Below are 24,991 nucleotides of genomic sequence, written 5' to 3'. Positions count from 1 at the left end.
TGCATTGTTCAGACACATTATTCCAAATGTTAACTGCATTGTTCAGACACGTATTTGCCTCTGTGAAGGCTGCCCAGTGGTTGGCGCATACTTAAACATGGTTGTAGTATCGCTTGTATGTAAATTATGTCTGGGTTTTTTGTACTTTCAGCCTTAAAAATATCTTGGTCCTGTTAATTTTTTTGTTTTTGTTATGCAAAACCCAATCGTGACCTCTTCTTCCCCCTGTTGGAGGTTCCATCCCCGGGGCGGTGGGGCAAGGGGTCTCGAGGTGTTAGGGTAACATGGGGTGCCAGACCGGTGGGGCCAACCTGTACACTGACTAAACAATCCCAATAAAGTGCACATGTGTTCCGACATGACTTCTGACTCTTGTCTCGTGTTTTTTGCAGTTCAAGTAAGGAAATTGTTTTGAAGGTATTTTAGGTTTGCATCTGAGCAGGCAGCTTACATCTTAAAAGTGGAGCTTTGGTAGTATTGTACCTAGTGTGGGAAGCAGGACATGTCTCATACAGAGGGGAGCTGTGACTTCATTCAAAAAGAAACTTCACTGTCATTATTAAATAGAGTACAATATGCACAGACCTAGTTGCTTTCCCTTACACAACTCTTGATCAGCCAAGATACATCACTTTGAAAAGCATCAGTTAATATTGGGTTAACTCTACGGCCTATTTGCCCCCTGCTTGCATCAGAAATGTAAGGATGCAGTTTGCCAGATAAATGGAGGAAAAGTCTTGAATATGGTCAGTCATGCATGTTAATTCATAAGAACCTTGACTAAGTTTTCTACTAAGGTGTCTACATTTTCTAGAGAAGTCAGTCAAAACTTTGAGGGTGAATTTTATAGACATGACAAGGAAAAAGTATCTCATTTTACCTGACGTGCAAACACTTAAAAGTGAAAACTTCAATTTGCACACCAAGCAGGACCAAGGAAGGTCAAGCAGTTTTCCCAAATCTATGGGAAGAGCTTGGAAAATCTGACTTGGATCTCTGGTTATGTTTACATCTGTGTGTAAAATGTGACCTGCAGCCTCTCTGGACTGTATCTCACAGACACAACATCGAGTGAAGAAGACAGCTGGGCCCACTGACCCGGGCAGGACCCTGAACTGGAATGTCTCACCTGAGCTCAGCTGTCAGGGGAATGTTAGAGGTTTAGTGCTGGAAAGCCTTGTAAACAAGATGACATAGCCGCTAGTCTGAGCTCAAAAGGAAGCCGCTTCTTAATGACAGTTCAGCTTACAGGCTGCATGGCTAGAGAGTTCAAGAATTGCAAGTAGTGCACATAAATGCGGGCCTAGACATCTTACAGAGCAGTAAAGCACGTGTCAGCGTCTCTCTGGACCCAGCTGTTATTACTGGATCTAAATTCAAAATGGAATTGTGTTTTTCCATTTGCGCCAGCAGAGATCCCAGAGGACGAGGCTATGAGAGATGCACTGCATGTGTGACTGGCTTGATGCTATTGGCCTGTCAGTGCTGAGCTGAAACATCCACCCAGTGTCCCAGTGAGTCATGTGGGAGTTTATGTAAGGATGAACAGATGACCTCATGTTCTAATGTACATTGTGTTCAGATGGAAAGCCAATCTGGTGCTTCTGTCAAGCATCTCTGAGTAGCAGAGCAAGCCGCTGGGTTGGATCACTTTTTACTTTTCGGATTAGATCAGACATGGACGAGTTGTGGTGGATCAACACTCATGCTCACAGGCTCAACAGCTTATTCCTTCTGTTATTCCTTAAGTCTGACAATGACATATGTCAGACAGCCAAAACACCATTGAGTCTGGTAGATGATGGACAGCTAAGATTACACAGGGTGTGGCTATGTGGCGTTTTCATGCACAAGAGTCAATCTCATGAGCACGGCCTTGTCATCTGTACACACAAAAAAGCAACAAACAAACACAACACAAGCCTCAGCTGGAACTCACAGTCATTCATGTTTTTTTTTTATTACAAATGCAAGAAATGGCACTCTTCAACATGCACCAGACTTGCTTATGTTACACTTCTCATTTGCTTGAATGCTCAGAAATCTGAAAGGTGTTAGTCAAAATGATAAATTTGCTTGAAAAATGCCCTAACACTCACAAAACATTAATACAAATGCAACAAAAGAAAATATTTCCATCAAACAATACAATCAATCAATATGAACCTGTCCAACCTTCATTGTGCTGCATGCCTGTCTGCCATTTGCTGATACTTTACATAGTTACAGTGGATGTGCAAAAAGGCACACATGTCTATTATAGCATGAGCTGCATTCTTTTCTCCAAAGGTGATTTTTTTTTAACCAGAAATAACAAACCCTGCTGCATTTTGCATCTGCACTTTTCATTTTTTGCACTTTTTTGATTTGCCTCGTTGAAATAAAAAGAGACATTTTCTAAGACAGATTTCTTCATTCACTTTATTCTTGTGTGCAGGTGTTTCCATGTCAGTTACTTGTAAGACCTATACATCTATATTAGAAAAGTTTAGACATTCATTATGGTGCTGCTCTTAAACCAAAGAACCAATTAAGGATTTCACCCAAAATCAGAATTACTCAAAAACATTTTTTTATTGAACTACAGCTGGTGGAATCTGTGATAGATGCATAAAATCTGAATGCTGATTGAAGAACTGTGCACAGGTGTTTCACACAGGTGCGTTCGAGATTCATACCTATGCAAGTAGTTTCTGTCAGCTGTCGATAAATGTTTGAAATTGTCTGACACAGTTAATTCAATAGAGTTTGGGGTCTCTCTATGAGATCTGTGTTAACTGTTTTGAAAAAGGGTGTGGAAAACATGTGAAACCAATGGAAAAAAGTGTTACTGTATTTGCAAAGGAAGAGTTCTGATGTCCTAAGAAGGTGATGATGAGGATCAGGTGGATCCAAGTGGATCTTATTAAGTGTATCTTGGCAATCAAGAAAAACTGTATCAGAATGGGATAGTAAATGCCTGCAAATATCCACCACAGTCAGAGGGAATATAACTTGAAACACTGTGGTTTAGACTATAGCATCGTGATCATTTCCAATCATATCTGTATCTCCACATCTGTATCTCTATCTTTTCCTCCCTTTTTGCGTGTTTTTCTGCTTCAGAGCATATGGTGACCTAATTGCTGCTGCCGTCTTGCCCGGCTCAGCTGACTTGGTGTGAAGTTTTGCACAACAAAAGGTCAGGGCAGCTTCACAGGACTGGAACATCACAGGTCAGCCTCAGATCATTTGTGTCAAACAGAACAGAGGAGAGAACAGCTCAGTTATTAACCATCTCATCAAAGACAAAGCAGCTTTTTTTCTGCCTTCCAGCCTGTTCTCATGACATCATCTTCATGAGACCCTCGTTTCCCTGTGGCATCATGAAGCCATGGATTGTTCTGTTAGCCAGATGTGACATGTTCTTTATTCATGTTGTTGTGAATTAATTATGTTTGACTTTTATAGTGATTGTCTTTTGTTTCTGGTCTGATGTAACCACTGTAAACAGCACTAAAAAAAAAAAAAAAAAAAAAAAAAAGCTTGCTTATAGTGTGTATTCTCTTTCCAAATAGAGGTTTAAATTTGAATTGCATGATTACGTAGGAACAGAGGATGTGGCAGCTTAAGAGAACTTTTATGAGGCTTTATGAGACTGAAGAAACATAAATATTTTGCCTACTGAACACACAATCCAGACAATGACACAGTTATGAATCCCCATGTTCCCATATCCCTCTTTGCCTCAGTCTCCCCCAAACAAATTAGGCTGACCACATAAAAACTGTTGCCAGATACTATTCATATAAATATTTGGAAAAATGTGGTTAGATCAGCCCTCAATATGGCAAATCCATAGGAATAATATTCCATGGCCCGATTACGAGGTTGGTGCAGCTGCACATTTTAGACAGCAGATGGTAGTAAAAGCAAATGTCTTACTCCATGTCTACTGCCATGGCTGCTAAAAGTGAGGCGTGGTTCTTGTGCCATATCTCCACAAGGCATTCATTTTGCTTGCATGTGCACGGGGTCGGTGTAAAACACACTCCCTCTATACAAAGAGCTTAGAGTCTGAACCCAGGCTTTTGCGTAAATTCGTTTGTGGAGTGAGGATAAAAGTTATTACACTGGACAGACTAGTGAGACAGTGAAAAGAAGATTCAATGTGCAATACGGCATGAGTGTGCAAAAGATGGGGGAAAACATTTGCTCATGTTTCCGTCTAGAGCTTAAAACAGACCTCTGCTATTTGCATATTACAGAAATGAAAGAGGATAAAAAGGATTCTGTGCATCAAGGCTGGCCCATCACATCCTGTTTCTGTGAGTGACACTACAACACTGTTCCCCACTATGTACAGCCACGCTGCGTCCATTAGCCAAACCCTGCCCCAGTTTCATCCAGCATGCTGCGACTGCATGGCAGCACCTGACAATATATGACAAGACCACAGGGGGGCTGCAGTTTTGGAGGATGATGAGTGTGCGTTTGTGTGCAACGTGCATATGTGAGCGTGTGCCTCCATTGATAGGGATTCATATACGCGGGCACTCAGTCAGTCTACATCAATCAGACAGCCCAGTGCATTCACACGCACATTTTAGGATCAAGGGTGTTTGGTATTGGAAATGTATTCCATCTCACTGCAGGCGCTCTGTGATTCTGCTGAGGCTGCTTCCCTCTGATATCCTTTTACTGCCACGCCAGCAAAACACTCACTGCCAGCGAGAGACACAACTCGTGTGTATGTGTGTAATAGTGATCTGTGCGTGGCTGCTTGCATCCCTATTCCATATTTGTGTGTTGGTGTGGCCAGGGATGCGTGCAGGTGCTTATGTGAGCGTGCATGTGCGCGCAGGTGTGAGCGCTGCAGGTGTGCCCGTGAATGAGGCACTCCAACCTCTCTGCTCAAAAATGTCTGTTCCAGCACAATGTCTCACCCCTTGAAAGACGACCCCGGGGGGAACCAATTTGTCAGAAAATAGGGCCCGCTGTGTTACTCCATTCACTTACAGCTGTGCCACTTCACTGTAGCTCCACCAGCCGGGTCACCCTGAGACTGACCCCACCCCCCTGCCTGTAGTTCACACCTCTGTCCAACAGATGGCCCCACTGTTCCACATGTGCCTGTTTGGCATATAAACTAGGTGAAAGGCAAATAGAAGGCTAGCACTGCTGACAGAAGGAGGCCAGCAGAGAATAATAGATCATATTTATGTACAGTAGCTGCCCTCTCAGTAGGCGTCAGAGTGATTTGCATTGTACTGAGGGTGACATGTTCACCCAGGGCTATGCACCCCTCACACATATATCCACTTATGCCTGTGAATATCACGTCTTTATTTTGGATTAGTTTGTGTGGAATAGCAGCTGATGCTTTTTGACTGGGAAACGGACAGGAGGTTATGCACAGCTGTCAAGGCAGAGTGTGTTGTTGTTGGGTTTTTTTTTGTTTTTCTCTCCGCCTCTCATTCGTTCCATGGGTAAATAAGTGAAGCATTTTATAACTGCTAACAGGGATGGAATACTACACCCTCTCCCACCCACTGGAATCACCTCGGGGTTGAAGATGGGGTGAATAGAAGAAGAGGGAGGAATGTAAGCAGACAGAAGAGAGAGAGAGAGGGAGAGGGAGAAGCAATGTCAGAGGTGTAAAGAGGTGTGGAGGCCCCCCGGGCATTCAGTATCTTTTCTTGTGGTTTCAATGGCCTTGACACATCACCCCCTTCTCCCGCCTCCCCCCTTCTCATTTTTATAGCCCCAACCACAGCCGCTCTCCCCCCTCTCTTTGCCCCCCCTCCCCATCTCTCTCATTTTGACACCACTCGCTGCAGCGCCTGTACATTTCCTCAGCAGCAGATGGCTGTTGCATCATGTCTTCCTATCGCTGTGGCGAGCCTGTATGGTGTTTCTCGAGAAAACCCTATGGCTTCTCAGATCTCTAAACCGCACTCTTTAAGGCAGAGGAATACACACACCAAGGTTGCACGCAAATATGTGCGCATATGCATGCGAGCCGGCTTGTGCACATGCATGCACCGTGACAGCACTGTTTCCCCTGTTGTTGCTGCTTGCAGCGGGGGTGGATGGTTTGGGAGAGTCGTTTTTTGGCTTTGGTTCCATGCCTGTCTCTGTGTTTGTCCTTTTTTTTTTTTTTTTTTTTTTTTTTGGTTCTACCACAAGCTGTATTCAATATATCAAGATAGAGCTGCTTATTTTGATTTCCAACTGATTTCTAATCTTTGCTCTAATATGCATGACACCGGGTTAATTTATGTTATGTGAGTTCATTTTATTTGCTCTTGCAATGGTAGTAGTGTGCAAGGTGTGGTGACCCTGTACAGCTGCATTAATAAATCATGTATTGTAGGAAGCACTGATGCACAGACACTAATATGCACATATGCATGCATGTGTCCCAACTTTAACACATTGTGCACACCAAAAACCTCTAAATATCGCCCACTTCATGGAAATCAGTAATGCTGAAACCAGAAATGTTAGAAAACTGGTAATATATGTGGTGAAAGACCCATTAGAAAGCTAACAGAGCACATTTGGAATGTCGTTTCTGCATTTAGATAACCCAGTTAAAACCCAATTTCTCACATCTTCCCTGTTTGCATGACTGTATTTCTTCTTGTATGCCTGTCAGGGTTTTGTGTGTGGCTGGCTTGTTTGTCACTCCCCCAACCCCCCCACCCCCACCCCCACCTTTCCCTCCTGGAGTCCACCACAGCCCTGCAAGGCACTGTCTCCGTTGATTGACAGGTACCTCATGAGAGCTGTAACTATGTGTGCGTGTGTGTGTGTGCTTTTATGAGAAGGGGGCAGTGAGAGATGTTGATGTCAGTCATCTCAGACTCAGTGGCATGTTTATTACATCGCAGAGGGTGGGGTGTTTGAGATGAGTTTGTGTGTGTGTGTGTGTGTGTGTGCGTGTGAATCCGTCAAACAACATGACACTGTAATTTGTAATTAGCATTCCTTATAAGCAATCTGAATCATGTTCTGGATTTGTCTTGCTGCAATGCAGTAGCATTTCTGTAGTGCAATAACAATACAGTGCTTGTGAAGAGCATGAGATAAGGTATGATGAATGATTTAGCCCTGTGTGCCTGCAGGCTGTGTGTGTGTGTGTGTGTGTGTGTGTGTGTGTGTGTGTGTGTGTGTTGGATGGGGGTGGGGTCACCTAAAATATCTGTAAGCTTTTGAGGTGATTTATTACAGTCAGCTTCTCATTTTGCTATTCGTGTAAAACTTATATTGAACTAGAAATCTAAATGGCCCTACACTGAAATAATGCTGTAATCCAACCAGTCCACTAGCTATTATAATCAGTGGTTTGGAGTACTCTTCATTTGAGATGAGTTGTGCAAATCTGAGTATTGTTGAAGGTTGAGTGCTTATGGAGGACATATTTCCGTGTTTATTTATTTTTTGGATTTTTTTTTCTTTTTTTTCGGAGAGGCAGTGAAGCCAAAGCTGAATTAATCACTCCTGTCTCCTTGCTCCTTCCCCCCCAGGTTAATACAGCCACACACCCCGGAGAAAATCAGATAGTCTGGCCGCCAAATCAAATTATTTACCTGATCCTTCAACTGATAGGACAGAATTAACCCAAATCATAACCATGAGATTTGGATAGGCAGATAGATTCGGTGGAGTTGGAGATAAATGCCACAAATAAGGTAAAAACAATCTAAAAAATACATATCAATAAAAAAATCTATATCTAAATATATATACATACATCCCCGAGGAAGAACTGAAAATACAAACCAGAATCAAGGATCACTAATGTTGAGTGTTGTGAAACGGGCTGAGCTGACTGTAATTTTTGATCTACAGAACAAAAACAATCCCAGTGCTCTGTTGGAATGAAAAAGAAAAAAAAAAAAGTTGGCTTCTGTTATAACATTGATTCAGCTGCAAGGAGAGCGGCGGTTTAAGCTATTAATCATAGTTTTTACAGTACTTTTCCACTGCAGCCTCGCGTAAACGGCGAGGTTGGAGCCATGGCTTTTAGTTGGACCATACTCAAAGAGCCCAGTTGGTGTATAGGCTATAAAAAGACATAATCTACCAAATGGTCCCATCTGCTCCTGCTCCAACGTACCCCTATGAGAAGCGTAACCTAGAAATAAACAGACACTAGTTATATCTGTTATTACCGTTTGACCACATAGGTGAGGGCCCGCTACAATAAACTGCACATTGTTTCGCCAATTAGCTCGGCCTGCTGTTCGTTTAAGTGGAAAACGAAACAAGGAATTTATATCACCACTTAGCCCTTGTGGGGTTATTTGGCTAAGAGTTGTAGTCACACAGCAGAAGGAGTTAGTGGCAGTGCAGGCTGGCTGTCATTCCGTATGGGCTGCAGAGATATTCATAACATCAACATATTAGGCTATAATAATTTAGATGGGGTCAGCCGTGCCAAGGCCTGTGGTAAATGGCATGGTAAAATTATTCATTTAAAATCTTAAAATGTAAAACGATACACATGGAGTGAAATTACACCTGCGCGTAAAATCTGCATGCGCATACGTTTGTGCGTAAAGGCTGTTGAATCTTCAAATAACCACATTAATATAGCCATATAGATGTGCCGTGTTATATATGTTGAAATCAATGATATGCCTCTATGAATGTGTCCCATGAAGCTAAGCTGTGTTTGAAAACTGTAAAGAATTCCTAATCGACCCGCGGCCCCAGCCACAACCACAACAGCCCATAACCTCCACAGAATACCCACCTCAAACTGGAGATAAGCCCCCCATGAATGCCTTGTTATTTGACAAGAAAAACAATCAGAAGATGAAACCGTCTCCTGCTTGGAGTGTGAAAAGAGAGCAACAATGGGGCCCTAATCTGAAGGCATTGTCTGAATTCCCAGCCGGAGCGAGAGAGAACAAAGGCTGGCTTGGTCCCCTCGGACAGCCGGACGGGACATCACTCTGATCTCCGCCTGGTTATTCCCTCCCCGGGTCCCGTCAGGGGTGACAGGCGCTGCGAGCAGACAGGTCAGAAGGGTGAGGACTGCTGCAGCGCGGCCTCCTCTCTCTGCTCGGCTCGGTGGCTGCGCCGTGCTGGAGCGGAGTCCGGACGGTCAAAACTATACTATGCGGCCAACAATGGCACTGCGTCCGCACCGAAAGAGTCACCAAAACAGCGATGTAGGTCATGTTGCTCCGGTGCGGCGAGTAGTTCTCTGAGTATGGCTCCGTGGTTGTTATTCAGATGAGCTTATGCTCTCGTCTCTTTCGCGTTTTGGTCTCCGTAGCGCTTCCTCTGCCGGGCGGGGCGCCTTGAAACAGGTTCACTGGAACAAGCAGGGGGTGACATGGGCAGCTTGAAACCGTCTCAGATTTTTTTAATCAACATTTTTTTTTCCACACTGAAACGCAGAGCGGTGTACTTCAAACGAAACTTATGGATACTAAAAAAAAAAAATAGAGAGAGAGAGAGAGAGAGAGAGGGACAGTGTTATACTGTGGGCAGTGAGCAATAGTAAATTCATGAGAGTTTTTTTTTTTTTTTTTTTTTTTTTGAGTCCCAGTTTAGACCAGAGGTCGACCCTCACCCCTCTTCTGTATTCTGCATAACAGAGTACACCACTTTTTTTTCTCCTCTTCTGATGCAAATATGCGCGTCCCACTCAGCCTCGGTACAGGATTATGCACAAGGAGACATCCAGCGTTCCTTCACCTATTGTACCAATTTGCATAACGAAAGAAAGCCATTATTCCATGGTGAAAAAAAACAAGGACTGCGGATTGGGTGTGGGAACGGGGACGGAGCGGTCGAGGCGCAGGGGATAGCTTTGGTGCGTTCGTGGTTAATGTGTTAAACAGTGTTTGACTTTGTTAAGCGAGCAGGAATCCACAGAAACCTAGCAGAGCGTGGAGTGATGACAAGACAGAGGTTAAACTGGTTGTACTGGAGACAGATCTCCACAATGAGCCTCGGATGGCGAGGCCCGTATGCTCCCCGTCTCCCGTAGAGCAGTACATGCGCAATCAAATTCATATTCAATCGCACTATTTCAGCCTTCACAAGCGCTAACAACCTGAAAGTCCAAGGACACCTCTCCACCAGGCCTGATTGAGCGGGATGCCCCATCTGCTTCGACTGGTTACACTAATGTTACTTTCCCAGAAGGGACTGACATTTAATAACATGTGACCTACCAATATGAAAACACCTCCTTATAACCTCACATCTGTGCTGACCCCCTCTAATTGAAATTGAATTATCCACTCAGATTTATGCGTGGTCCGGTTTAGATAAGAAATGGCTTAAGAGTTTATTTTATCCGAATGGAAGTAATAGCCTATTATCACTTCATTGATTTTATCTTCAGTGAAAGGATGGCAGAGGACACTGAGCACTGGATATCGGCGCTATTAATTTGGTTTCCCTCGCCATTCTAAGAAGAGGAAATTGAGTAATCTCAAATTCTTAGAGGGGATGCCGGGCAAGTATTTGGCCTGGCAATGGCATATTTCTCTGGTGCATGCAGCTGCCAGTTTTGGTGTGAGTGTAACTGAAAATAAGAGGAGCAGTGAATGAGTATGACATTACTTTGGAAACGACTATTGCATTACTTTTTCTGAGTAACGACCCCCGATTTGCGCCCCCTGCGCGTCTATTTTAACCGGCATGGAAGTGTTGGGAGGTGGGGGGCGGTCGCCTTGAAACCGCCCCCCTCCCCCCACCCGAGGAGCCCCCACCCCTCCAAAAAAAAAAAAAAAAAATACGCTGCTTGTTTTGATCATTCAGTCTTGAAGGAAGAGGGGACCTTGAAACGGCTCAACCTCCTTGGTCCATAATTGGTTTTATAGAACTGGCGAGCGTCCAAAGTGTTTACACGGACGTTGATTGACGCTTCGGCGCAGCCAATGAGCGAGGCCGCTCTCCAGCGCACGGGGTTGGGTGTTGGTGGACGAGGTGGGCGGGGCTTGTAAAACAATGCTGTGTTTCATTGCTGAGGAGTTTACGGACGCGTCAGGGGTTTTCTCTCCCCCCCAGTTATCCCCCAGTTTACCTCCGGACGAGCCTGTAATGGATTACTCCAGTTCTCCCAGCAACCCGTACGGATTTTGAGAATCCTTTGCATTTTTTTCCCTGCTCAAAATTTCTCATTCAAGTAAGAGGTCGACATTTTTTTCTTACCGTCTCCTTTTTTCTGCTAAAGTGACACTGTGCTCGGTATATTTTAAATTATGAAACCATTAAATATGGCTTGCTAATATAAGAGAAAAGGGCGCGGAGGTTAATGCATATGTGTTTTTGGGATCATTTGTTTTGGGACTGTCGGCGATATATACATATAAAAAAAACATACTTTCGGGACATTTCCTCTGAGAAAGTTTTGTATGTGTCGTTAATGGAACCGTGAAAAGTTTGAAACGTGGCTGATATGCTGCTTCTCCGCTCCTGCACCGCATGGAACTCAGGCGAAAAAGCATGAATATTACACCAAAACGATTTTAAGGCGCTCGCAGAAAAGTAACGTCTGGTGTGTTTTTTAAAAAAGGCTTTATTGTGATTTCTAAATGAGCCATTCGTCAGATCCCGCCCGCCTGCGTATCACGAGTCATGGCTGTGATGTGTTTGTAGCCTTTGAAGGTTAATTCGACTTTCGCCCTTTTTAGCCGAAATTCACATGATGATACAGTGTTTGAGTTTGTTTTTATTTTGCTCCGTGTTCAAAATAAATACGCCCCAAACGCTTTCAGGGTGGATTCTGTATCCCAACTCGATTTTTAGCTCCTTAACTTTGACGGGATTAAAGTCGAATATGCCTCTCGCCGTCGCGCTTAAAGTAACTTTCTCGTATTTTTGTGTTTTGTAACATTACAAATGTCGTCTGAGAGAATTTCGTCTTACCTCCTGTCCTCCCAAAATGATTAAAATCGACCTTTTACGCGTTCAAGACAACGCATTAGTCGCTCGGGTGGATAAACACTGATTAAACGGAATTATCCGGCGATTTATGTTGTAAATACACACAGTTACATCTTAATACTAATCTTAACTTAGGTCTAAATGCTAAACCGTGGATATTACGGGTAGCAGAGCCTTTTTAGCTTTTTTAAAAAAGCGGAATGAAGTGTTTACGGGTTGGGTTTTGATTTCTCTCTCCATGGGCAGCACCCATGTCCATTTGCGAAGTAGGCAAGACTACATTCTCATCTGTGGGCAACAGCACACCACTAACCCCGCTGATTAATGATGCAGCCTTTTGCAACCTTATTTATTTTTAACCTGTTTGAAATTTATATTTGATGGGCCCTGGGGTATTTATGATGTATAGGTTTACACAAGGAGTCGGCACATAGCCTACATCGCTGGTTTACGGGTTCAGGAAAACAGCTGGGTAATCGGAAAAGATAGAATATGGTATTAAAATTTGACGATAAGTCTTTCCACTGGAGTGGATTGTGCTGGCCGGGTAGCGCTGCAAGCGGCCGGCCCTAATGGTTGTGTTGCCCGGAGAAGCGAAGCCCCGGAGCGGCTGCTCGCTCGGTATGCGGTGGGGGGTGGAGTGCTGATGCTAGTCCGCTTAAACAGTAGATAATAGTATTGTAGATTTAACTTAAAGCTACTTCGGGACCTGCAGATAGGTAGACCTGGAGCGGTTTATGTGGTAATTATTTGCGACCAGCAAATATTCTGCGTTCATAGTTTTTGAAGTGGTTTTCCAAACTGCGTCATTGCTCGTACGGGCCGCCCGTGCGCTGGAAAGGGGAGAAATCCTAAAACTATTAGTTAACAGCAATTTAGCTCCATTTTCTGCACAGATTGTGTGTCAAGCGATTTTTCCTGTTGTATTTTATAGGTCAGCAGGATGGCTGAGAAGGACCCAGAATCGCCTGGAAAATTAAAGACATTATTATAGCCAGTATTGGCTTTTTCGGAATATCCGAACGGACAATTTCCTTTCCCAACTCTCCCCGCTGTGGATAATGGATGGCCGAGATTTTGGACCTCCTCGATCCGTCCACGTACCACCTCCGTTGTTCGCAATGGAGTCTCACCGACTCGGAGCAGCAGCAGCAGCCGGGAGGATCCCTCCCTCGCCCGGCCACTTGGGCGCGAGTCATCCGCCGCCACTCCACTCTGGAAAATTCCTGCCATCGGCCATTAACCTACATCCACATCATAGTAAGTAACGTTGCATAATGTTACTGTCCAGGAACCACTACCCTTCAGCTGTAACTTGAAATAACGCTGCGCAAAATTGCGCACGGTCTATCCCTGCTTGAAGTAGCCTATGCGGTCATCGCTTCAATGTCGCTACGGTGTTCATTGGGAAATGGCAGATGTAGATTCGTGGAGAGGAGTGGCTGTTATAAAGCTGTGACAAGTCAAAGATGTGAAAATATAGTATCACTTCTGTGATTCCTCTGCCCTTCTAGTGGGCAGTACAGCCGCAGAAATTACTTGCAGCGCTCTCACACACACAGTGTAAGGCTGTGGTGTGGGTGTTGCAGCAGTGTCAGTGTGCAGGTCAGGGTGAATTGGTCTTGGATTGCATGTGGACCATTACACTGCCAGTGCTGTGAAAGCAGAGCTGTGTGTGTGTGTGTGTGTGTGTGTGTGTGTGTGTGTGTGTGTGTGTGTGTGTGTGTGTGTGTTTTCGAGAGACTGGAAAGAGCTGCAAGCAGGTGTGATAAAGTTCTGACCTTATAGGGAAGACATACCACTCTTTAACTGTTGGGGAAGTGGTTCTGCTCTGTATGTGTTAGAGAGTATGTACTGTATGTGTGTGTGTGTGTTTGTGTGAGAGAGAGAGAGCATGGCAAATGGCTGAGGCTGTTAAGTCACCTCTATTTGGAGTAAAAGCCGCCCTTCTGGAACATTTGGCAGATGGCTGATCCTGCTTTTCCTGCATTTGTACCATTCTGTTGGATACCCCCATTGCTTCCTCAAGTGCAGTGGAAAACCTCTGTGTGTGTGTGTGTGTGTGTGTGTGTGTGTGTGTGGAGAGTACGTGTTTCTGTAAATGGATGCATGAGTGTGTGTCTAAATGAGCAAGCCTGCAAGTGTGCATTTAAGCTCACGGTGGTGCATGATTTGATCTGTTAGGTTGATAAAGAGAGGGTGCAGTGTTAACTTGACCGAGGCTACCTTCTCGTGCGTGTGTGTGTGTGTGTGTGTGTCTTTTCCTGTACTCCCCTTGACTAGCCAGTACATCACATCTATATGCCATTCCCTGTTGGGTCGTTATCGATTTCCTAATTGTTTCCATGCACGGTGCACAGTGATGGCCTGTTCCTGCTATTAGTAATGGGAGCCTTGAAATAACATTACACAAAAAAAGCCAACATTTCATGTTTGCATTCAGCTCTGTGGTCAGACCAAGGAAATGTCGGAGCACTGTTGTCTATGTTTAGGCTGCGTCTTGGAAAGTTAGGTCTGCTATATCTTTTAGAAAATGGAAAGTTTGACAGATGCTCTTGTTGAGCTGCTCGCATCCCCTCACAGAAGCGTAGCAGCAGTCAGAGCCACAGTTGCAGTTGCTCTGGTTTCTTTTCAGAGGTGTATCCCGGAGTGACTAATACTCCAATTTAGCTGTGTTCCCTGTCCTTATTGTTGAGGCGTGGGTTCAATGCAGCACTTGTCATTTGGAGCAAAAGGTGCTAGAGGTCTAGTGAAGTGAGGAAATGCTAGCAGGGCATGGCTGTGATGAAGCGCTAATTTGACACGCTGGCAAAGCCCACACACTCTACTCACAGGCACATGAAAAGCTGTCAGAGATGAAATCAACTCACAGCAAGGACTGTTAGAATGATTGACGTGCTTGTGTGTGTCGTGGAAAAACTACATTCTCCGAGGGAGGTTTATTGCAGGTGATCTGTTGCTGAGCTGATTTTTTTGCAGCTGCAAACTAATATGGAAACCTTTTTACGGGCAAAATTGTCAGATTGGTGGATTCAGTATGAACTGTGCAAACGCCATTTGTGGGTTAAGTGTGTCTTTGTGCCTGTGCAACAGCATTTTATATCTGCATCAGTCGGGATGATATTTCTCCATTTCCCCTCCCGTGGCTCTGAAACGAGCTGAAAACTGCTTGTGGTGTGTGTGTGTGTGTGTGTGTGTGTGTCCGCACACTTGTGTGTATGCATGTGTGGAACAAGTTGACGTGTAGCCAGGGGGTTTGGGAAGCAGAGTTGACCCAACCACTGTTTCAGCCCAGATTGGCAGTTTAAACACTCCTTTAAAGCTGGATACATTTTATTCTGCCCACACAGTGACCTTCTCACTCTCTGACTCTCATCTCCCCTACACACACTCATACCCTCCACCCACTAAAACACACCACTGTACGATACAGGTCATTTAGCTTTATGGCGCACTTTGATATCAAATCCCCACACATTACATTAACCAACTGGATTAGGATCTGAGTCCCATGCTCGTAATAACAGTATACAGCCCTATTACACGATACTTACAAAGTAATTGCGAATGCTCATAATGTTCCAATTTAATCGTAATAAACAGCACGCATCAAGAGTGGAAGGATCCAGTGTGTAATTTGAAGACTCAAGGTTACAGTGCTCCTGTTTTTGTTTACATTTGTTTCCTTGAATTCAAGACATTTTTTTTGTGCACTGTTGTTTTTGGCTGAGCTGTTGATAACAGGGTTGACTGTTCAGAGCTGCCAACACACCCTTATTTCCCAGGAGCCTCCCATATTTATTTATTTGTTTGTTTTTAGTTCAGTTTTAATAGAGTTTGAACCCGACTTAATAGCATAGAAAACCTCCCTTATTTCCACAACTTGTGCATGTGGCAGCAAAGCATTTGCCTAAATGTATTGCGAAGCTGCAAGTAGTTTGTTGACATTTGTAGCGCTTGTACACACTGCAACCCATATTTTGACTTACAGTTGGATCCATAGCGTGCAAAGTCTAGTCTCATTTCCTGCACTTTTTATTTTTTTTATTTTTTTTTTTACAAAATGTGTCATCCCAAACACATCCCTGCTACCTTCCAACACCTACTCCTATTTATTCATAAAGGTCGCACCCAAACAGTGTAAAGGCCCAATCACTGTTTACAGCTGTAAAATGGCTGTAAATGGTCCTCAGTCTATTGGAGGTCTGCCGGAGCCTCCTTCACCAGATTGAGGCCATCTGTCCTCTTCCCTGCTCTTCCCTCCCTCTTACATCAGAGAACAGGAGAGGTAGGAGCCGCTGAAGTGGAACTGGGCCGAGGAGAGGAGGCCAGACAGGACGTGTGGTCCGTCCAATAGCTGATACAAGACCAGTGGCCTCTGTGTGTGCCACCGTCAACTCACAAGCCTCCTATGTATGACTTGATTTCCAAAAATTTCACTTGAGGGTGGGCTTATTTTACTGTCAAGGGCGTGCTGCAACAATTAAGGTTGATATGAGGGTGATAAATACAGATGACAGTTTCTTTGTCCTTGATCCCTATACAGGTCAATCAGTATTCAAGATATTCCCAATTTGATCTGTATAACACAGCTACACACCACGAATGAATAGAAGTGAGGACAACCAGCCCAGTATTAAACAGCTGCTGTGCTTTAAGAGGAAACATCATACATTATGGCTCTTTCCTTTAATGGTCTTTATTGAATACCATTACAGACATAAATAAGCTATTAAAATATTAACTCCCGTTGTTGTAAGAGGCTCTGTTTTGACTGCCTTTTAGAAATGCTTTGTTGCAAACATCGCACATGGCTCTTTAGGCTGATTTCAGTTTGCAAAGTGAAATAAGTCCACATGGCCGGCAATTCAGAGTCTCAGTCATGTCCTATACTGCTGCAAATTGTGGAAAGCGACCAAATTATAATGATCAGAATTAGATTGTGAATTTTGTAGCTGATCCCGATCTCTTAAAAATGCTTTAATTGGGCTGATACCGATCTTCGATATCGATTCAGGACATCCGTAGTGCTTAAGTGTTAATACAGCATTTTTGGTAGTACGTGAACATTGCTGTGGTGTTTCTGCCTCTGCACTACAATTCCCAGAAGTCACCTGCCAATCCACCAGTGGCCAGTGCTGTGGCGTCTGTCTAACAGCATTTGGCTATCGCTGCTCATGCCTCCCATCCAGTTCCATCCTCTTTTTTTTTTTTTTTTTTTTTTTAAATCTGATCTAGCCACTGTTGCTGCAGCAAGGTATGGAAAATGCATCACTTCCTGCACACCTGAAGGTTTTTACTTGCTTTTTAGAGAAACAAGTGTAAACACATTCATGAACTGGGCGATTGTCACAGGTTGTTATTTCAGGAGCGAGGAGTCGACTTGCAAGTTTAGGAGTGCCGGTGAATGGATGCATGCTCAACGAGACCAAATCGTTTTTTCGGGTGGTGTCCCTCCTCTGTGAGAATAATGGATGACACGCCTGGACCAGCAACTTTCTCTACTCTTTTGTCTCTTGTGCACACACACACACACACACACACACACACACACACACACACACACACAGGCCTTTTGTCAGTCTTTCTCTGATGTGTGATCTTGCAAGAATCTAAACACATTTTCATGTTCACATTGCTGCGGAGGAAGCGGGGAGTGTGACACAGAAGCGAATGTAGGTGTTTTATTAGTGGGAGGAGAGAAGAGAGGTCAATAGATGGATGTGTTCTGGTGGAGAGATGAAAACAGAGAGAGAGAAATGCAAAGAGAGCGAGAGACAGAGGGAGAGAAAACGAGAACGGTCCCCGAAGTGGAAAGCACTGTTTGCTCTTTGCAGGGCGAGAGTTTAGGTTGGTGTATACGAGAGCGAGAGCGTGTGTGTGTGTGTGAGTGAGTGAGTAAGTGTGCAGATGAGAGGGCCGAGGTCTTGTGTATGGGAATGAGAGCATGTGATTGTGCTTAGTGCAGTTAGAGCTGGGGTTTCCCCCTGGGACTGTCTGCAGAGAGAAAGGAAGAGATTTGTCCTGACCACAACACGTTTATACACGGCTAGATAAATGTGGTAGCCCTTCAAGTGTTCTCTCTCTCTTTCACACACACACACACACACAGAGCGGCATAAAGACATAATCCATGCAGCGTGGAGGGCAGGGCAGCATCGTTTTGGCCCATGCCACTTTGTCTTCCATGCTACTCGGTGATCGTGTCTGTTTACGGTCAAATTAATGTGGCGAGTGTGTGTTTATATCTATTCAAGACACGAAACCGCACTTGCGCGTGTGTGTTTTAGGAGATATGACGCGGACACGTAGCCTCTCAGATTAATTGGATCCTTCAGGAGAGAAAACAGGCTCCTTAAGAGAAAGCACAAGGCCCCGCTGCCCTGCCACAATAAACCTGTCACAGGCAGACAAACGACACACACACATAAATGACGCACACACACACACAACTGTCAAACATAAGAGGGATAGGCCTGTGTGTTTGTGCGTGCGTGCATGTGTGTGTGTGTGTGTGTGTGTGAGAGAGAGAAAACGAGCGTGCCGTGGCATGTTGAAATACCCAAAGCATTAGCTAACCCGCTCGCTGTGCCAGAACCCTCCCTTCAACTCAAACAACAGCCTCCAACACACAAAGGTCACACACTGGCTTGTGTCAGTCTGTTTGTGCGGATGATCGCATCCGTACGCCTTTGATTACATAAGATGTTAAGTTAAAGGTTGTTCCGGGGACATTCCTACCTTTTTATAAGAGCAGTAATCGCAGCGGGAAGTGATATTAAACAGGGCGCGGAGATGCACACAGGCAGGAATGACACAGGATAAATTTCAGTTCAAACTCTGTGTTTTTGTTGGTTTGAGCCACAAAGATGAACCTCGCATCAGGCTGGTAATATCTGATGTTTTTTAAAGGAACAGTGCATACCAAAAAAAAAAACTTGTCCTCTCAGATAGGTTCTGTGTGATTTGGTGAAGTTTCCAGTCTCTTTTCACCCAGTGGGTATTGGATGGGTATTGTTTTGTTGAGCTCAAAAGGATGAAAAATTAATATGTTAAAAAATGAACAGTAACAGCCCTGTCCAGAAACAATGACATGGGTATCCAACATAATGCACAGAACAAAGGACAAAGAGTTTCCCGGGAACTATTTCCTGCCGAAGAACACACTTAAACTCTGTCTGTTCATCTCAAATCGGGACTTCTTTGGGACAGATGGACACAGATTGCTGTAGAAGGAAGTAGTTCCCAACAAAACTCCCAACAAAACTCTTCAGGGCTGTGGATTATGTCTGGCCAGATTTTGGAAAGAGCGGTTGCTGTTTAGGTTTTCACATGAACATTTTGACAGTGGGAGCTTCCTTAAGGAGTCCCTATCCCCATTTTGTTGGGATGAAGTGAGACTGGAAACCCTGCCAGATTACATAGAAACTCCCTGAAAGGATAGACTGCACTCGAGGTAAGTGGGAATTAGTAGTTTTTTAAATTTTGGGTGGACTGCTCCTGGCAGAAAATAGTCCCAAGTCAAACTCTTTAACCATGAGGGGTGTTGATTATATCAGATATTGTTATCATTGCTTTTAGGGCTGCAAGATATGGTAAAAAAAATTGCGATTATTTTGACAGATATCACAGCTGCTGCAGCTTTTACAGGTTTTTGCACTTATCAATATTGTGATTTCAATAAGATTTCAAGTAATTGTATTTGGATTTACTCCTGAGTTTTTCCACATGTCATTTTTTGACTGAGCTGCATAAAAATTCACCTCATTCAACCTCACTGTATTGGGATGAAGGGTGACCGGAAACCCTGCTAAATCACACAGAAACCTGTATAGACTGCATTGGGTGCAGCGGAATTTTTTGGGGGGGGGGATTTTGGGTGAGCCATTCCTTTAATCACTCCAAGACAAACTACTGAGGTGCTCAGCCATGTGCTGCATGCCTGTCACATGTCTGTCCATACGTTTTGCATGTGTGTGTGTGTGTTGTGTGTGCTGTGTCATTGCAACTGAGTGACCATGCAACTGTGCATTCCGCTGTGCCTGTGTGTTCGTATCTGTAGGACCGCGTGGCTTGTTTGTGCGAATGTGTGCGCATGCATGTGTTTGTGCCTGTTGCGAGTGTGTCCCTATTTGTTGGTATTGAGGATTGTGTCAAAGTAACACCTGCCTTCTTCACAGGAGATTTAGAGCAACACTGCAGCACTGCAAGGCACACACACACACATACACACACACACACAAGGTGTCAACTGTAGATGGGCTTCCAACTGTCAAGCTTTACACAAGTTTTACACAAAGTTTGAAAAGGTGTCAGAAAAATAAAATGCCAATTAGGTGTGTTTCTGTCAGCTGATTCGAAGTGAATAAGTTAGCTGTGAGAGTCTCAAAGAAACAAATCTACAAGAGAGAATCAGGAGTCTTTAAAGAGCTGATTAATATTAGGTGCATTATCACTGTTAAGTGGTGACTAGGAAAAACTAGGAAATGCATTGGGCCTTAATGTAATACACAAACTAAAGGCCATGCAGCCACAATGGGCAGCCTTTACATGGGAATAACAGCTGGCACAATATTTCTGGGATGTGGTTGCAGACAGATATCACACAGACAGCAGCTCATAATGTCCGCACCGACTTTTGACCTGGTTTGTAATGAGATTAAAGGGCATACCAGTGATTTTGCATGTTTAACATGATATTCACAAAATGTAATGTAATCTTCCTATTTTAGAACTCCGATACCATTTTCCTAGCATTTATCCTGCCATTGGTTTCTATTCATTCCATCAGTACTCCATCACTGTAATAAAGTCGTCCACATTAGTTTTCCTAAAAGCAGCAGCACTGTTGTGTTTTTGTGACTTGAAATTTGGAGGAGTGATCTGAAAGCCTTTTGGAAAAACAGTCCCAAGAAAATCATTTGCTTTACACAATGAAGTATCCGCTTTGTTGTTTATGAATGATGACGACTTTGTAAGGTGGGTGTTACAACTAAAAATTCATATTTGAAAGCCGGGGGGTTTTGATTGTGTTGTGAAATCGTCAGTCCCCCTGCATGATCTGCAAAATAATTTGTTGCAATGTAAAATGTGGGTAAAACCTAAATGGTACAGACATTCAAAAATCACTGTTGTGATCATTTTAAACTATTTGTAGGGCCAATCAGGCCAAGCCTGTGTAGTTTTTGTTACTTGAAAAATGTGTTTTATCACAAATTTATCATTATTTCTTTATTAGCAAGCAGATTTATTTGTGAATCTTGTGAACAAAACAACAAAATGCATGGCTTGAAATCCAACAAATGTAAGGACACTGCAAAGTTGTTTGCAATTCAAAAGGTTTACCATATCATTGTATTAGCAGTGAGACATTTTTAAGTGAAGAGTAGATACTACTAATGACCAGTGTGTCTAAGGTCGACAGGTCATATTTACAAAAACTGTCCTCCAGTTTACGCTTGTCCATTCTTTATCAAGCCTACAGGAAAATCAGACATTTGCATTTCAAATCATTAACAGGCAGCCACGCTAAGCCACATGCACACACACACGCCGAGGCGAGTGCAATCACACACACACACTAACGTCTTGCCAGAAATGTATGCAAATCATGCATGTCCCCTGTCTGTATATGTTATGACCATTCTGCTGTTTTATGGTCAGAATTCACATTTAGCAGCGTCGGCATGACAGTTAGTTGTGGCAGGGATGGATGGCATGGCTGACTTCTACTGTTTGGCTTCTTTTTTTTTTTTTTTTTTTTTCGCAGGGAATAAAAAACAGAGATCAATAGAGATTCCCCCCCAGCTAACCCTGCTCTGAGTAGCACTGATGGATAACAGATGGGTTCACAAAGTGTGTTAGTGTGTGCGCGAGTAAGTGAGTGAGCAGGCAGGCGGGCGATCATCTATACCAGGGATGTTTTTTTGTGCATATTTATGTCTTTTTGTACGCGTTCCAATATTGTGTTGTCTTTGTGCACGTCTGTCTTCGATCGATTTATGATCAAGACTCCATAGCTGAGTGTGATTTTGTTGACTTTCCTGTGTGTGTGTGTGTGTGTGTGTGTGTGTGTGTGTGTGTGTGTGAGATTTGCGGTTGGTGTTTCACCCAGAATTGATCTCCAGCAAGCCTCCTCCTCCTCCTCCTCCTCCTCTCTCTGATGGCGAGATATGTTACTTTACGAGGATCTGAAAATGGAGGTTCAAAATGTGCTGGGAGTCGGAGAGCGTGTCTCTTGGCAGCTCGCTTATCCCAATATGGCAAACTAACTGTCTCATGAAGTGGGAGCCAAATGGTGTGTGTGTGTGTGTGTCTGGGGTTGGGTAGCAGGGTGAAGTTGTGAAGAGAGAGAGAGCGAGCGAGAGGAAGGAAAGGGCTGAGTGAAAAGAGAGAGGGAGGTAATGAAAGTGTAATTCCCAAACATTTAAAGCAACATTTCCCTCTCAGCTACCATTTGGATGTTGTTTCTGGAACGAGGAGTGCTAACATTTTCCCTCGCTTCTGCCCCTCCCTCCTTTTCCCTCCTTCAGACTGTACAGGGAGGGGAAAGTGAATTTGGGAGAGTATTTTTTTTCTTTCCCAGTCATTAGTATGTTGTGTAGCCATGGCCTGTATGTAGCACTGTGTGTGTGTGTGTGTGTGTGTGTGTGTGTGTGTGTGTGTGTGTGTGTGTGTGTGTGTGTGTTGACAGTGCACACATGTGTTAAGTGCCTGTGGGCGGCTTGGAGGCTGAGATTGATCCATACTCAAGCGGGGCATCTGTGCCTCTTGAGGGGTGTGTGTGTGTGTGTGTGTGCGTGTGCATGTGCATGTTAGAGAGACCCTGGTGTTTGGCCTGAAGGAATGGGAAACTGCTGACATCCTATCAGGACCTCAACATCCTTGACAGGTGGTGATTGTGGTGTGTGTTTCTTATGTGTGTGTCCACATATTACTCTTTACATACAGGTATTGGCGCTGTACCCGACTCACAATTTCCAGACAGAAAATTTGAAAAAAAATATATATATATTAAAATAATCTATTTGAAGGTCAGATCAATAATGGATCAGATTTCTCATGTTGAAGCCTTTCAGAAGCATTTAAATATAGTGAAACTTTAATGAAAACTGTAATCCTTCTGTCCTTAAGGAAGGAAACCCCCCACCCCCACGTTTGCTCTGTCAGGCGGAGAGGTGGCCATCATGTAAATCAAAATTATGATATGGATTATTGAAAAATTCTGAATACTTACAGCGATAATCAGCTGAAGCCTAAAATTGGTTGATACCTAATCAATAATTAGAAAACAGATAATAACTGAGAAAAGGACTGGGTGATATGGGCAAAATCGATTAGACCAAATACCTGGATATCAAACATGTGACAACAATGTAGCGACTACTGTTGGTGCTTCCATAAGACATTTACACACAAGAGATTTTTGTTAAATAGTCACTAGTAATCAGGACTGTCACAAATCATTTTTTGTGCTTTGAAGCTTTGGCGGTAATTATTTGATGATATAATGGCATGGCGCCTGGTACAGGGGAGCTGTCCTGTCCTGGGTTGTAGTCACTACCGACCTGAATATATGAGGGGGGGTCAGTGTGTGGTCTCTGGAGCAGGAGTCCCCAGCAGTCCCACATAAACTATCAGGAGCTCTTTCTGCTGTTTCTTGCCCTGAAATATCTCCTGTTTCTGTGAGCGACACGTCCCGGGGGGGCACTGAGGTGGATCTGCTGTCCAGGGGCACGTCACTATGGGGAGAGTGGACTCAGCTGCCATGAGGCCAGTGTGGGTGCTGCAGCTCACATCAAGAGAAAAGGCACACTGTCCACTGTTAAAAAGAGAAAAATATATGTATATATTTGAATGCAGGTTTTTGCCGTCGATTGCCATGGCAGCAACTGAAGCTTTGAAACATTCGGGTTAGCCCTATTAGTAATGTGGATATGATGACCGGGCAGGTGGAGGTAAATAATAGAACGGCTAGAGCTGCCTGTTAAGTTCAGAAAATTGCATCCACTCACTGTAATGCAGCCTTGGAACCTTTATGACATCCAAACTTCTGTCATGATATTGAGATACAGATAATATTGCAGAGACGTGCACAGACACTTGGACATCACTCACTTGGGTCAAGATTTGCAACAGGCATGGAGAACGTTGTTTCTTGGTATTTTTAGCCGTTGATAAAATCACATCCACTTATAAATAAATTGCGTTTCGTGCCCTGCTTCACATGACTTTAGCCTCACTAAGTATTGACCAGCACTCTCACTTCAAAATCAGCTTATACCAACAAATTCAATCAGCATACCTTTTTACTCAGAAGCGTCATACGACTGTATAGATGTGGCCAAAAAATTGGGAGCATGGCCGAAATATAAAGTCGAAGGTCATGAGACAGTTGCAAAGCATGTGACGGACAGACGAGGGCAACCTGTACAGTGTATAGAGGAACCGCGTACATAGACAGCAGCAAGGCCACTGAGTCAGGTGAATAATAATAATTTATTTGTAGCTATACAAGTATCTAACTCTATTATAATGAATAATAGATGCTGGGATAAAAGTGCACATGTAACAGGCTGTTTCTTTTCAGTTCACTGTCACTCTGCAGCAGGGAAGTTTTCCTGCAGAGTTTCACACTAACTCAGGGTTAATCATAGAGTGTGTGTGTGTGTGTGTGTGTGTGTGTGTGTGTGTGTGTGTGTGTGTGTGCGTGCTTCTGCCTTCTTCCCTGTCTGTGTATATTATCGAGTATATAGCCGCACATTTTCCTAGATGCATGTTTGCATGTGGCTTTGCGCGGGTGCCTCTGCGCATGCATTCAGAAACGTGTTTGTTTGCGTGTGTGTGACTTCCGCAGTGTTTCTGACTCGAAGGCCATTCAGTGCAAACACGCGCAAAAAGTGTTTGCACATGTCAGCGATCACACAGCGATGCAGTTCAAAGAGTGCAGCCACTTAGACTGTGCACACACGGAGTCAGAGTACACACACACACACACACACACACAAACATAGATATACAGGGAGAGCGTTTCATAAATCTGTATCTAATAGGCCTGGGTGCAGAGGGCTCCACCCACACACTATTTCCAGAG

The 24,991-nt window shown here is 43.9% G+C and overlaps 1 protein-coding gene across 4 annotated transcripts in view; it reads left to right on the top strand.

The window, feature by feature from the left end:
* The first annotated feature begins 10,989 nt into the window (after positions 1–10,989).
* The window catches only part of tnrc18 (trinucleotide repeat containing 18), a 58,750-nt gene continuing 44,748 nt past the window's right edge, over positions 10,990–24,991 (top strand). The window contains exons 1-2 of one of the 4 annotated variants that reach the window (XM_030057315.1): positions 10,990–11,137; positions 12,833–13,158. In XM_030057315.1, the coding sequence (XP_029913175.1) occupies positions 12,960–13,158 (199 nt within the window). In that variant the 5' untranslated portion in view covers positions 10,990–11,137; positions 12,833–12,959. Of the gene's footprint in view, positions 11,145–11,491; positions 11,510–11,601; positions 11,620–12,832; positions 13,159–24,991 lie in introns of those variants that run through there. The other 3 variants (XM_030057316.1, XM_030057318.1, XM_030057317.1) reach the window with 3 other exon arrangements.

This window comes from Myripristis murdjan, chromosome 8 (assembly GCF_902150065.1).
Source record: "Myripristis murdjan chromosome 8, fMyrMur1.1, whole genome shotgun sequence".
Classification (NCBI taxonomy): domain Eukaryota; kingdom Metazoa; phylum Chordata; class Actinopteri; order Holocentriformes; family Holocentridae; genus Myripristis; species Myripristis murdjan.
The sequence above is the reverse complement of the archived record's forward strand: the minus strand, read 5'-3'. Positions and strand labels throughout refer to the sequence as shown.